The following is a 15,625-nucleotide window of genomic DNA, read 5'->3' on the forward strand; positions in this document are numbered from 1 at the left end:
GGCGGAACTGAGAAATAAGAAAATGATGATTATCGTATCAGGATTATACTGTTGATCCCTACCACCATCATCACAATGGTCAGTAGGAAATTGAGAAACAAATCTGTAAGGAGATCTTAGTTATCTGTAAGAATAATAGGGTAGTAATGGTTGGGGATTTTAACTTTCCAAACATAGACTGATATTGCCAGCGTTAAGGGTTTAGATGGAGAGGAATTTGTTAAGTATACAAGAAAATTTTCTGATTCAGTGTGTAGATGTACCTACTAGAGAAGATGCAAAACTTGACCTACTCTTGGGAAATAAGGCAGGGCAGGTGACTGAGTGTCAGTGGGGGAGCACTTTGGGGCCAGTGACCATAATTCTATTACTTTTAAAATTGTGATGGAAAATGATAGACAGGATCTAAAAGTTGAAGTTCTAAATTGGAGGAAGGCTAATTTTGATGGTATTAGGCAAAAACTTTCAAAAGCTGATTGAGGGCAGATGTTTGCAGGTAAAGGGATGGCTGGAAAATGTGAAGCCTTCAAAAATGAGATAATGCGAGTCCAGAGACGGTATATTCCTGTTAGGGTGAAAGGAAAGGCTGGTAGATGTAGGGAATGCTGGATGATAAAAGAAATTGAGGGTTTGGTCAAGAAAAATGAGGAAGAATATGTCAGGTATAGACAGCAGAGGTTGAGTGAATCCTTAGAAGAATATAAAGGTACTAAGAGTATACTTAAAAGGGAAATCAGGATGGCAAAAAGGGGACATGAGATAGCTTTGGCAAAAAGGGTTAAGGATAATCCAAAGGGATTTTACAGATACATTAAGGACAAGAATAGGGCCCCTCAAAGATGAGCAAGGCAGCCTTTGTGTGGAACCACAGGAGATGGGGGAGATACTAAATGAGTATCTTGCATCATTGCAGAAGGACATGGAAGATACAGAATGGGGAAACAGGTGGTGACATGTTGAAAAATATCCGTATTACAGAGGAGGACGTTCTGGATGTCCTAAAAAGTACAAAAGTGGATAAATCCCTAGAACCTGATCAGTTGTACCCGAGAACTCTGTGGGAAGCTAGGGAAGTGATTGCTGGGTTGCTGGGCTCCTTGCTGAGATATTTGTCTCATTGATAGTCACAGGTGAGGTGCAGGAAGACTGGAGGTTGGCTAACGTGGTGCCACTATTTAAGAAAGGTGGTAAGGAAAAGCCAGGGCACTATAGACTGGTGAGCCTGATATCAGTATGGGCAAGTTGTTGGAGGGAATCCTGAGGAACAGGATTTGCGTGTTTTCAGAAAGGCAAGGTCTGATTAGGGATAGTCAACATGGCTTTGTGCATGGGAAATCATATCTCACTAACTTGACTGAGCTTTTTGAAGAAGTAACAAAGTGGATAGATGAGGGAAAGTGGTGAATGTGATTTATATGGACTTCAGTAAGGCATTCGACAAGGTTCCTCTTGGTAGGCTGGTTCGCAAGGTTAGAACTCATAGAATACAGGGACAACTAGCCATTTGGATACAGAACTGGCTCAAAGGTAGAAGACAGATGGTGGTGGTGGAGGGTTGCTTTTCAGACTGGAGGCCTGTGACCAGTGATGTGCCACAAGGATCGATGTTGGGTCCACAGCTTTTCGTCATTTATATAAATGATTTGGATGTGAGCATAACAGGTATAGTTAGTAAGTTTGCAGATGACACCAAAATTGGAGGTGTACTGGAGAGCAAAGGTTACCTCAAAGTACAATGGAATTTTCATCAGATGGGCCAATGGGCCAAGGAGTGGCAGATGGAATTTAATTTTGATAAATGTGAGGTGCTTCACTTTAGAAAGGCAAATCAGAGCAGGACTTACATATTTCATGGTAAGGCCCGGGGGAGTGTTGCTGAACAAAGATACTTTGGAGTGCAGGTTCATAGCTCCTTGAAAGTGGAGTCGCAGGCAGATAGGATAGTGAAAATGGCATTCTGTATGCTTTCCTTTATTGGTCATAGCATTGAGGATAGGAGTTGAGAGGTCATGTTGTGGCTGTACAGGTTATTGATTAGGCCACTTTTGGAATATTGTGTGGAATTCTAGTCTCCCTGCCAAATGAAAAATGTTGTTAAACTTGAATGGGTTCAGAAAAGATTTACAAGGATGGTGCCAGGATTAGAGGGTTTGAGCTTTAGGGAGAGGCTGGGATTGTTTTCCCCGGAGCGTTGTATGCTGAAGGATGACTTTACAGAGGTGTATAAAATCATGAGGGGCATGGATAGGATGATTAAATAAGGTCTTTTCTCTGGGATGGGGGGGGGGGGGAGGGGGGGGGGGAGGAAGTGGTGGAGGCTGGTATGATTACAACATTTAAAAGAGATTTGGATGGGTACATGAATCGGAAGGGTTTAGAGGAAAATGGGTAAAGTACTGAAAAAATGGGACTAGATTAATCTCGTCAGCATGGATGAGTTGGACCAAAGGGTTTGTTTCTGTGCTGTACATCTCTATTACTCTACCTTAAATGTGATATGGTAAAATAAAATTGATAAATCTCAGTGTAACAATTTTTACAGATCAAGAAATTAGTTCTCCATTCTGGTCCTGCTTTAGAGCTAATTGGGCCATCTCTTAAGTATTTGCACAGGTTCAGCACTGCATATCAGTGTTAAACAATCAGATAGAAGAGATATTTCAAGGCGCAAGCCTTGATACATGGTCATTTGCCCTCCCAGATAACTGGACAACTCTGACAAGCTCAGCAAAAAAAACTCAGAAAGCTAGGGATGTCAACATCGAACTTCCAGTTAACTCTCAAATTGCTCCTCTTTTCCAGTCAACTTGATCCTCCCATGACCTAGCTTGAGCTTTTCAGTTTTAATCTTCTCATCCCCATTAGCCTTCACATTTTCAAGCATGGAAAGTTGTCTGCGCTTCAAGTGATGTGTGCTAAAATGGCTGCCACAGTTTGTACACTAAAGTAGAAGTCACATGACTATGGCATGTAAGATGGGACAGTGAAGTCACAATAGCAATTCTCTAAACATCCTGCTTTTCATAAAAGATACAAAATTATGTGTATGCTTTATTATTTTCAGTTTGAAGTTAAGCAAAATAGATGACAAATAAAATTATTTATTAAAAAAAGTCGTTTCTAAGCAGTTCCTCTTTTGTCAGTTTTTGAAAATAAATTACAGACATTGTCTTCAAATCATGTAGATCTCCTAATAGCTTTTCTTCTAGTATATGCTTGTTCTAAGAGATCTTCCTTCTCTAGAGAGTGTCATTCCCCTGGAGGGTGCAGTTGCTGTGATAACTGTTGTTCTATTTCTGTTACTGGATAACTGTGGTCCTCTGGAACCGATGGTCACTTCATCCTCTGTGTTGATGGTGAGATCACGTCTTTCTGATCTGCTGCTTCTTCAATTCCTAGTTAACAACACTTCCTTTCTGACTCCTCCTGACTGAGGTTTTCAAAGTCATCCAACTATCTGGGAGGGTAAAAGAAAATGTCTGAAGTCACTACTGATTCGCTAGTTGTCTGAAGTGTCTGTGATTGCAACAATATATCTGGCCATTTGTATTCACTGCATGTGATTGAGGTGAGAATAGCTCTACACAGTTCCCAAGTTTCTACATGGGTGTATTCTTGTCGAGAGAGCTAAGCATTTGCAATCTGACTGGCTCTCCAAAGCCCAGCTCTTGCAATGACTTGGTGGTTTTATCAAAGTGAAATTTGGCTTGCTGTCATTTCATGTTGAAGTTGTTACTCACACCTTCTGGCTTCAGTAAGTTTTGTTTTGTGATTGCTACAGCAGTCTTTCAGTGATCTATTTTCCAAGTTGGTGTAGTTCATCTATGCTACTGAATCTATGCTCGATTTGTTTCTGACCTCTTTGGCAATTTTCACAGCCTTCCCATTTGAGTGGGGTTAAATGTGGAGCTGACGAATGGTGATGAAAATCCTTTATGAAATGCCTGAATTCTTCACTTGAAAATCGAGGGTCATTATCATGCATCACAATGTCTGGAAGCCGTAAGGACCAGATTGTGCCACTGTCTCATTAGCAGTGGCTGACGTCAGTTGGTCTAACACCCAGTATTCAGAATGATAGTTGATGGTGACATGATAGTCAGTCCCTCAGTGTATGAGAGTTCAATTGATCTGAGATGTGTCATGAGCGGCTCTTGAGCTTGCTTAGTTTGGTATTCATTACAATTACTAGACTGATTAAAGTGATCCTTAATCCATTCTCAGTTCTACCCAGTACAGCACTTTTCTTGCCTTCCACAGACAGAACCCGTGCTCTTGATGACTTGCATGGATGTGCTTCAGCATCTCTTTGTTCATCTCTTCAGGGGTAACTACTCTCTTTCCTTTGTACAAGATGCCATTCAGGGCAATCCTTTTATCTCTGTATGTCCAATGTCTTTTAAAACAACAGGCATCTCTTTGCTGTTTCAGGTCATCTTTTCAATACTGATCCCTCGCAGAGTTGCATTCTGTTAAGTGTTTTTTTAATTTGAGTAAGACTTGTCTTTCAGATTCAATCTCTCTGTTGGGTCACTGAATTCCAGAACATGTTGAGCTGTTGCTTTTCATTGAATCTGGATGATTTTACACTTTGTCATTGAATTCTCACCTTTAATCACTGGAGTGCTCCTCCTGATAGTATATCAGTAATGCATTTCTGTTTCCCTAACTTGTATGTCACATCCAGACACCGTTCCTGCAAATGAAGGAGCATTTTTAACAGGTGCTGTACAGCAGATGGAAGCAGTTTGATGAAGGTTTTAGTTGTCAAACTCTGCTGTCATTTTGGCTGTCCCAAACAGACATTGACTAAAAAGCCCACAAGGAAAGAAACTAGCCAAGCGCTCTTTTCCTGTCTCGGCATAGCATCATTTAAGTTGTATTAATGCCCTGGATGCAAATGCACCTGGTTTTCCTCAATACATAATGGCAGCTCTGTCTTATCTCACTGGAATCACACCACAGGGTGACTTTAATATTGAAATAATAGCATCACAGCATTGCCTTGTTATCACTAGTTGTCTGACATTAGTGAAAGCTGTTGCTTCTTCTGTGCATACCTTTAGCAGTAACCTTGCCAAGATGTTGACATTCTGGCAATAAATTAAGCAAGAAATTTGCAAAATAGTTGATAGTCCAACGAATCCTCACAACATTTTTATATCTGCTGGGTTGGTGTATCTTCTTTTTTACTCACATGCAATGTAGGCATCTCTGGCTAGGCCAGCATTTATTGCCCATCCCTAATTACCCACAGGGCAGTTAAGAATCAACCACATGTAGGACAGACCAGGTAAAGATGACAGATTTCCTTCCCTAAAAGACATTAGTAAACAAGATTGTTTTTTCTGACAATCAACAATCATTTCATGATCATCGTTAAACCCTTAATTCCAGATTCTTTATTGAATTCAAATTCCACCATTTGTCATGGTGGGATTTGAACCAGGTCCCCTGAACATCAGCTGAGTTTCTGGATTAATAGTCTAGAAATAATACCATTAGGTCACTGGCTTCCCTTTGCCTTCCCTATAGCTCTCATCTTATTAGGATCCGGGCAAAGGCATTTTGCTGTCTGCACATGGCTTAAATACTTGACTTCAGACACCCTCAACTGTACCTTTGTCTTGTTCAGCTTCAGATTCATCTGGCAAGCTCTGTCTATCCATCACTCCAGATTCCAATCATGATCTGCTATGGCTTCTTCCATTGTGTCTTTATATCCATAGGCGAGCAGATAACCTACAGTAGCTTCCATTTCAGGAAGATGAGTGACCATCTTGTGCTGTCAACATTGATACTCTTCAGGTACAGTTGAAATGCCAAATAGCATCTATCTCACACATGGTGTCTGGAGCGTAGTTAGAAAGCTGTAACTCTCATCCAGCTTCACTTGTCAGTAACCATCCTCTGTATTGATGGTAATGAGAAGCTTTGTTTTGGAAAGTTGTCGCAAACTTTCTTGTTAGGTTGACATAAGATAATGAGATCTCTTCAAAAGCTTCACTGAGATCCTTTGATCTATGCATACGTTCAGCTGCCCAAGTATTTTTACAGTTATCATGCTTCTAATCCAGTCTGTAGGGGTTGTCGCTTTCTGATTACTCCCTTCTTTTCCAGCATTATCTTGTCTTTTAATTTTCATTTTCCTTAATTTGGTGCTTTCATTCAGCCTGAAAAGTGCTTAGCAAATTGCAAAATCTAATCTGTTGCCTATTAGTCTGCACGGTCAATAAATGATGTGAGAGTTAGTTGTGTGGGAGGGCAGACGGACGGTCATGCCAGGATCCCTTTGCTTAAGACAATTCTATCCCTGATGAGATCATCTATCAGTTGTCGGTAGTTTGCAACTGAAGGATTGGGAAACCACAGCCTCATAAACTCGACTTGGTTGCCCTCAGGAATCACAGGGGAGTTTTGTAAATTCATTAACTGCAGCATATTTTGCTTCTGCTGTTGCTGGGAGATTGTGTAACTGGGATGGTCTGAGGTATATGCTGTTCTGTCTAAGTAAGCATTCAAATTGGTGCAAATGTATCAAACAGCTTGAACTTCCAATTGCTCCAGATTATTAATGTTAAAGAGTAACAAAAACAATTCAAAAGATACCAATAAACTTTATCCCTACAATCTTAAGTACAGGTGTATTGCAACTAAATGGGATGAGAATGAGATTGAGCGGGCTCTTAGTTTGATTATGAAATCTTTTTATATGAATTAACTGTTTTCAACTGCTTTGTGTTGACTGGCAGTGTTGTGGTTGTACAGAAATCTACACACTAAAAAACCTTCAATTGTGCTTTGTATACCACAAGTGTGGGACGCTAACCACTGGGGGTACTTTCATCTCTAATAGTTTATTGCTTGCAGAGTTTATTCTTTAGGATTACATTCCTGCTCTTCCCTCTTCCCCACCCCCACCAAGCCAAAAACCCTCCACTCCCCAAAACACACTCCACCCCTATACCCCCTCCCCCCTCCCCCTAGCCCTGTAACTAATTCTGTCAAATTCTAAAATCAGAGCCTCAACATATGTCACAATGACGTACTGACGTACAGATATCACAATAAATGTACACACTTAAAGAAGGAACTAAAAGCAGGAACATGTCCCTCTTGCTGGTATCTTATAGATTAGCCCCATGTTGCACTGCTCTCACTGAATTATGGTCTTCTACTGTTTTGCTTTGGTACTGGAAATTTAAGCTTGGTATGTGATACTGAATTCAAATATTGTAATTGAATCTGATCAACAGAAATTTCAAATTGAAAAGGGATTTTTTTTTCAATTAAACCACAAGACTTGTTAAGCTATCTTCCATATGTATAATAGAGTCATAGAGATGTACAACACAGAAACAGTCCCTTCTGTCCACCATAATTCTACGTGATCAGATATCCTAAATTAATCTATCCTATTTGACAGCATTTGGCCCATATCCCCCGAAACCCTTCCTATTCATTTATCCATCCAGATGCCTTTTAAATGTTGTAATTGTCCCAGTCTCCACCACTTTCTCTGGTAGCTCATTCCACACATGCACCACCCTTTGCATGAAAAAGTTGCCCGTAAAGTCCCTTTTAAATCTTTCCCCTCAACTTAAAGCTATGCCCTCTCGTTCTGGACTCCTCCACCCCAGGGTAAAGACTTTGTCTATTTACCTTATCCATGCCTTTCATGATCTTAGAAACCTCAATAAGGTTACTCTGCAGCTGCTAATGCCCGAAGAAAACTAGCCCCAGTCTATTCAGCCTCTCCCTATCATTCAAACCCTCCAACCCTGGTGGACAGAAGTAAAATCATGTTTAAAAATAATGTTTCAATTCCAATTGTTTTCAATCATGCCAGTAGCATTTGAGTTATTTGGTTCCTTTCATTATGTTTTAAAGTTACTCAAGATTGGCTCAAGATTGGCAACACTTGCTGAGGTACAGATTCACAGGCTTTGACTAACCTCGCGCAATTTTCTGTACCTTAAGTTGCAAACAGCGAGACAAATGTGGACAAATTCACAAATCGTGGAAATCACAGTAGTTACATCTTATCCTATTTAGTTTTTCATCCTCCTGTTAGTTACCAGTGGAAGACACTAAGCAGCCCCTATTATCAAAGTCACAAACTCAATAGAAAGCAGTGCTGGAGCCTGGAATCTCATGGTCGTTATAACTTAACTGCACATCAAATATGCCACAAAGCAAAGGGTATAGTTTGCTTTTGCTTGTTTGGTAGACTATGTACTTGAAAACAAGAGCTCTTACTAAGTTAGGAATGCAGAATGTCGAGAAAAATTTTAAACAAAATTAAATACAATACACAACCTTGCTGGCATCATTGAAAATGGATAACTGCATGGATCTCTGGAAATCCTGCTCCAGAACCGACTGCAGGCATTCGTCCAACCACCTCGCTGCATCATGAACTGGCAAAATAACAGACTGGAAATCAAAGGAAACAAAGTAATCAATATATGAAGCAGTATATGCCAAATAGCACCTCCAATTAGCAGGATGTGATCGGTGTATATAAGCAAAGATAGCATGTTCAGAATTAACGTATGGGTTAGTGATAGCATTGAATGGAATAAAATCAAACCAAATCATTGCTTACGACAAAAGTTGTCCAAAATACACTACTGTTCTACCATTTCTGTCTTTGTTGTGTTTGTAATGACTTGCATTAGAAACTGAAGGATAAAGATGTGGAGACAGGACACAACATGGAGATTTCAGCCCTTCTTCTCTGGAAATAGGAACTAATCACAGAACAAAAAAAAACACATTGGATTGGTTTGAGACAGTTCCTCAAGCTCAGTTACAAACTGCCTGTAATAGAAACCTAGAATGACGTTCAATTGGCATTTCCTTGTCGGTGATGGAGCAGAAAATGAGCTAATTCTACATATGTGTGGGTAGAACTGAATAATTGGAATATAAATGTTGAAAAATAAAATTAAATTAGGAATCAGAGATGGAATTTTTATTAAAAAAACTTTAATTTCTCTTCAGACTTGAAAAAACATATTAAGTCCTTTGAAAGACAATGTTCAGTCGCTGCTATATATAAACATTGATTTGCAGCTTGCTGATGTACTCACACATGCAAGACATAAGAAGCACCTGAGTTCAATCTCAGGTCACTCGAACTAATTATTGTGAGCATAAGCAACAGTCATTATACTGCATTGAGCTTTAATGTCCATAAAGAAATTCAATAATATCCATCCCGAGAAGAATATCTTCAATTTTCTTTGTAACACTACAGGCCAGGCATATTAGAATGGCTGATAAAACTTGGATGTTTATATTAAATGTTTTTTTTAAGTTGTCATTTGAAAGAAGAAGATTAAGTTCCCTTTCAGAAAGCAAATGGGCGAATATTGAATGAGAACAAGGTTGGACTCAGCTCTTGACACACTTCAATCTCACAGAATGAATAATGAATTACCAATATACTGGACAGTTCTGTACTTCTGGAATCATTTGGTTTCAAGGTATTGCCCACAAGAGACAATTATGACACAACATAGGATTAAATAGGCTGTGCACACAAATACAGTCCATTCAGCCCAAGCAGTCAATACTCGTGTTTTTGTTCTAGTCAAAACTCTTCCCATGTTTTCTCATCTTAACCAACCATCATGACTCTATTCTCAACTTCCACAAATGCTTATAATCAGAAGTAAATTAATATCACCTATCTAATACATTATTGGAGAATGGACAATATAACTTCTGGGTAGATGCTTCCAAGTCATGTTAAGTTGTATTTGAATGGCTTTAAGTCTCTGTGCTGCAGGTACAACCTTAAGTACCCAGATGTCCATTCAATTTCACACTTGGAAGTATCCACATAATGTCCCTCCAACTGTTAACAAACAGGTGAATTTTCAGTTAACTGTGAGTCCAAGTTTCAAGTTGCACAATTTTCAATTATTTCAGCAAAAGTAACTGTTAAAATAAGTTTTCAAGTCCATGACACAGAAACTGGCACATTTCTTAGCAAAGTTATTTTTGCACAATTTCACACATTTTGCCACAGTCATTTCTGAAGGTTAGATATTACAGCTGTTATCAGTCTCAGTTTTACGCAGTCACTGAGTGATGAATCACTCAATTGCTATCTTGCACGCCAGTGTTGAGCCAGACCTCGACTAGAGAACTCACCACACACATCTCTTTCTGTTGTCAAGCTTCTCTACAATATTCACTTTTAAACCTTTGAATGAATCTTTAACCTCCTGGCCAAAAGGATCAGTTTAAACTCTGAAAGGTTAACCCAGGAATTGAACAGATTTTATGTACATCCATTCACAGCTTAACAAAGCCGCAGTGCCAAGTGGTGAGCTTAAACAACCATGGGTTTGCTCCCACTACACCAGTGACATCAATTCCAAATTTCCAAGAACTGGCAAATCAAGTTTATGTAGTGGAAAATCTAAGTTATAAAGAAGTTGACAAGCAAATTAATTTCAGATTCCTATAGAGAGTGCAACTGGGAAGCTGTCAAGAGGTTTTCATTTATCTAATAGCTCAACTGCCAATGCAGCAAACAATAGTCTGGTCTGATCTACAAAAGCCTTAAAGTCAACCTGATTTTCATCTTTTGATGATATTCTTTTTACACATTTGCAGTGGTGGAAAGAAAAAAAAACATTCTATTTAAACACAACACAACCTTGGAATTGCATCCATCAATGTTCTGGGGACATGGGCTCAAATCCCACCATGGCAGGTGGTGAATTTTGAATCCAATAAAAATATCAAATTAATAATTAGCCTAATGGTGACCACAATTGTCTGGTTCACGAATGTCATTTCAGGAAGGAGTTCTGTTGTCCTTAACTGCAATGGCCTACATGTGATTCCAGACCCACAGAAATATGGTTAACTCTTCACTGCCCTCTGAAAAAGCCCTTGCATGCTACTTGGATCAAGGGACAACAGGTAATGAATAATATTGGGATTGTATTATAGATCCCCTAATAGTCAGAGGGAAATTGAGAAGCAAATTTGTAAGGAGATCTGTTATCTGTAAGAATAATAGGTCATGGTAGGGGATTTTAACTTCCCAAACATGGACAGGGACTGCTATAGTGTTAAGGGTTTAGATGAAGAGGAGTTTGTTAAGTGTGTACAGGAAACCTTTCTGATTCAATATATGGATTTACCTACTGGAGAAGGTGTAAAACTTGACCTACTCTTGGAAATCAGGCAGGGCAGGTGACTGAGATGTCAGCGAGGGAGCACTTTGGGGCCAGTGACCATAATTCTATTACTTTTAAAATAATGATGAAAAAGGATAGACCAGATGTAAAAGTTGAAGTTCTAAATTGGAGGAAGGCTAATTTTGATGGTATTAAGCAAGAACTTTCAAAAGCTGATTGGGGGCAGATGGTCACAGGTAAAGGGTCAGCTGGAAAATGGGAAGCATTCAGAAATGAGATAACAAGAGTCCAGCGACAGTATGTTCTTGTTAGGGTGAAAGGAAAGGCTGGTAGATGTAGGAAATACTGGATGATAAAAGAAGTTGAGAGTTTGGTTAAGAAAAAGAAGGAAGCGTATGTCAGATATTGACAAGATAGATCAAATGAATCCTGAAAAGAGTATAAAGGCAATAGGAGTACACTTAAGAGGGAAATCAGGAGGGCAAAAAGGGGACATGAGATAGCTTTGGCAAATAGGGTTAAGGAGAATCCAAAGGGTTTTTACAAATACATTAAGGACAAAAGTGTAATAGGGAGAGAATAGGGCCCCTCAAAGATCAGCAAGGCAGCCTTTGTGCGGAACCGCAGAAGATGGGGGAGATACTAAACAAGTATTTTGCATCAGCGTTTACTGCGGAAAAGGACATGGAAGACATCGAATGTAGGGAAATAGATAGTGACATCTTGAAAAATGTCCATATTACGAAGGAGGAAGTGCTAGATGTCTTGAAACACATAAAAGTGGATAAATCCCCAGGACTTGATCAGGTGTACCCGAGAACTCTGTGGGAAGCTAGGGCAGTGATTGCTGGGCCCCTTGCTAAGATATTTGTCTCATTGATAGTCACAGCTGAGGTGCAGGAACACTGGAGGTTGGCTAACGTGGTGCCACTGTTTAAGAAAGGTGGTAAGGACAAGCCAGGGAACTATAGACCAATGAGCCTGACATCAGTGGTGGGCAAGTTGTTGGTGGGAATCTTGAGGGACAGGATGTACATGTATTTGGAAAGGTAAGGACTGGTTAGGGATAGCCAACATGGCTTTGTGCATGGAAATCATGTCTCACAAACTTGAGATTTTTGAAGAAATAACAAAGAGGATTGATGAGGGCAGAGCGGTACATGTGATCTATACGGACTTCAGTAAGACATTCGACAAGGTTCTTCATGCGAGACTGGTGAGCAAGGTTAGAACTCATGGAATACAGGGAGAACTAGTCATCTGGATACAGAACTGGCTCAAAGGTAGAAGACAGAGGGTGGTGGTGGAGGGTTGTTTATCAGACTGGAGGCTTGTGACTAGTAGTGTGCCATAAGGATTGGTGCTGGGTCCACTACTTGTCATCATTTATACAAATGATTTGGATATGAGTATAAGAGGTATAGCTAGTAAATTTGCAGATGACACCAAAATTGGAGGTGTAATGGACAGTGAAGATGGTTACCTCAGATTACAATGGAATTTTGATCAGATAGGCCAATGGGCTGAGAAGTGGCAGATGGAGTTTAATTTAGATAAATGTCAGGTACTGCATTTTGGGAAAAAAATTCAGAGCAGGACTTATACAGTTAATGGTAAGGTCCTAGGGAGTATTGCTGAACAAAGAGATCTTGGAATGCAGGTTCATAGCTCCTTGAAAGGTTGATAGGAGAGTGAAGGCGGCATTTGGTATGCTTTCCTTTATTGGTTAGAGTATTGAGTTGGTTGTGGCTGTACAGGACATTGGTTAGGCCACTTTTGGAATATTGCATGCAATTCTAGTCTCCTTCCTATTGGAAGGATGATGTGAAACTTGAAAGGGTTCAGAAAAGATTTGCAAGGATGTTGCCAAGGTTGGAGGATTTAAGCTATAGGGAGAGGGAGAATAGGCTAGGGCTGTTTTCTCTGGAGCGTCGGAGGCTGAAGGGTGACCTTATAGAAGTTTATAAAATTATGAGAGGAATGGATAGGTTGAATAGACAAAGTCTTTTTCCTGGGGCAGGGGAGTCCAGAACTAGAGGGTATAGGTTTAGGGTGAGAGGGGAAAAATATAAAAGAGACCTAAGGGGCAACCTTTTCATGCAGAGGGTGGTGCGTCTCCTGTTCCCTAGATGCTGCCTGACCTGCTGCGCTTTTCCAGCAACACATTTCCATCATATGACTAGGAAGGGTTTGCAGGGATATGGACCGGGTGCTGGCAGGTGGGACTAGATTGGGTTGGAATATCTGGTCGGCATGGATGAATTGGACCAAAAGGTTTGTTTCCGTGCTGTACATTTCTACAAATCTATGACTCTAAATGCTGACCCAATCGGTGACACCCATGTCCCATGAATGAATTGAAAATCCTTAGAAAGTTGTGTTATTATATGGAGGTTTCCATTTGTGAAATGGAATGGGTATGTTGTCATTCAAGCTCCCACCACAAGTACCAAGGCCTCAAGCCGTTCAAACAATTTAAAAAGAAGAGTTCTAGTAAATATAACATATCAGCAGTTCAAGCCCATAAAGAGGTTTACTGTTAACATTGGGTTGACACTTTGTATAGAAAACAAGAGGATGGAAGGGAGAAGGGAAAAATGGTGTTTTAGGCACAGATCACGACAGTCTCATGTATTTTCTGGTGGAATAGTTTACACTGAAATGGAGAAATCTGGGAACGGATCATGTCGGTTGCTGACAAAGATTGAGAAGATTCTCAGAACTTGAGTTCCTTTCTCATTCTTCCTTGCCAAGGACATCACAGCTCATATCAGCCACAGCTTTGCGATAGTGTCACACTATGTCAGAAGCGCAGGAGTATAAACTTCACTCTACAATCCTCTGCAAAACCCGTTCCAGTAAAGAACACAGCTGAAGTGTTCCATTGTTGAAAGTACTATGTCTCAGACCCTTCGAACTGAGGGCAAATATCCCACAGCATTATCATGAAGAAAGGCAGGGGATGTCTTCCCAATGACCGGACCAATATTTCTCTCTTAATCATAAACAACAATGACAAAGTCGGCTTTAGTGGACCCTTGTATGTAAATTGGCTGGCACATTGCTGACCCAGCAACATTAACTATAATTCAGGAATTACTGATGGGCTACAAACGACTTAAGGATGTCATAAAAGGCACTATGTAAATTTAAACAGGATTCAAAATGCACAGTTACACAGTATACCCAAGTCCCTTTCCCGTAACTTCATGCCACAATGCCCTGTATCATACCTCACTGGAACGGAAAATTCAACCCTACAGCTCCAGGGCCAATTATGTTTTGGCCCAAAGACATGTGACAAAACCAGCAATTGGTTACAGCCCTAAAGAGGTTGAAGTACTGGCATGTGTGTAATTTGGAGATTTCTGAAACGCAGATCTGGAAGTATTTGGGTCCATGAAAATCATATGCGTTCCGACCAAATAGCTCCTAAAAGATCAATGTATGAAAACGTGTAAATTCACTCCAGCTGCTAAACATACCACATCGCATAAGTAATCTTCCCTCTCACAATCTAATCTGTGCTGCTCACTGCTTCCTGACGGTGAAACGCATCTGCGCTTTGCTGGGTCGGAATCAGCCGAATCTTCGCCCCCGGTTTCACTGGGCTTATTCCGAGCTGGCACGCAAATTGCTGACATTTGAACAAGATCTATTTAAAAAGAAACACACATGTGAGGCCTACACCGAACCTAGAACTGCCCTCAAATGATCTGTTGGCATTCAAGGCAGCAAATCGTTCCCTGTTGAAGGGTTGCACGCAACAATTCATGTGGTTGAGAGATTGAATAGAGAGCTGTATGCGAACGGAGATGCTCCGCTCCACCCTGACCAGGTGAAATTAACCTGATGGAACACAAGAGTATCCACAAGCTCGTTACATGTCTCATTCCCGCCTCCTTCCCACCGTGATTGGTGGAAACACCAGAAGTGACAACGTTTGCAATCGCTGGTTGCTGATTGGTTCGTAAAGTTGCAAATCATTCCACGCCCCACGCCTCTTGCGTCCAACGAGACAGCGAGTATCTGAACGTCAAAAATTTAAAACAGATTCATTGGAACTGAAACATATTCTTTGATTATTTCATTCGACTTACCTCAGCTTTGTTGCAGACAAATGGTGACTGCTTTCTAAAATTAAAGGCTGTTGATCTTTGAAATTGACTGGAGCGAGCATCTTTGGATACTCTCTCCACAGAACTCCTGAGTATTTACAGAATTCTCTGTCCTTGTCCCACCAGGTTTGACAATATGAAATCTAATCACCAATTCGTGAGTGACAGTTCCTTTTCCATAGATACCAGATAAGTGCATATGGAATATTACAATATCCGAACAATTGCTCGTCAGGTTCTGGTTGGGCACCAGGAAAATTTTTTCATGTATATTTCACTTTTTAAAAAGCGACAAAGCTGCAACATGTAATTCTGATACAACGTCATCAACGTGAAAAGTTA

General features: G+C 40.3%; 1 protein-coding gene across 1 annotated transcript in view; it reads right to left on the bottom strand.

Moving 5' to 3' along the window:
* b3gntl1 (UDP-GlcNAc:betaGal beta-1,3-N-acetylglucosaminyltransferase-like 1) overlaps positions 1 to 15,059 on the bottom strand; it is a 328,308-nt gene extending 313,249 nt beyond the window's left edge. Inside the window, exons 1-2 of the mRNA XM_043714488.1 lie at positions 14,651 to 15,059; positions 8,320 to 8,436 (exon numbers count right to left, since the gene is read on the bottom strand). Of these exons, the coding sequence (XP_043570423.1) occupies positions 8,320 to 8,436; positions 14,651 to 14,809 (276 nt within the window). The 5' untranslated portion in view covers positions 14,810 to 15,059. The remainder of the gene's footprint in view (positions 1 to 8,319; positions 8,437 to 14,650) is intronic.
* Positions 15,060 to 15,625: the final 566 nt, after the last annotated feature.

Source organism: Chiloscyllium plagiosum, chromosome 24 (genome assembly GCF_004010195.1).
Source record: "Chiloscyllium plagiosum isolate BGI_BamShark_2017 chromosome 24, ASM401019v2, whole genome shotgun sequence".
Lineage (NCBI taxonomy): Eukaryota > Metazoa > Chordata > Chondrichthyes > Orectolobiformes > Hemiscylliidae > Chiloscyllium > Chiloscyllium plagiosum.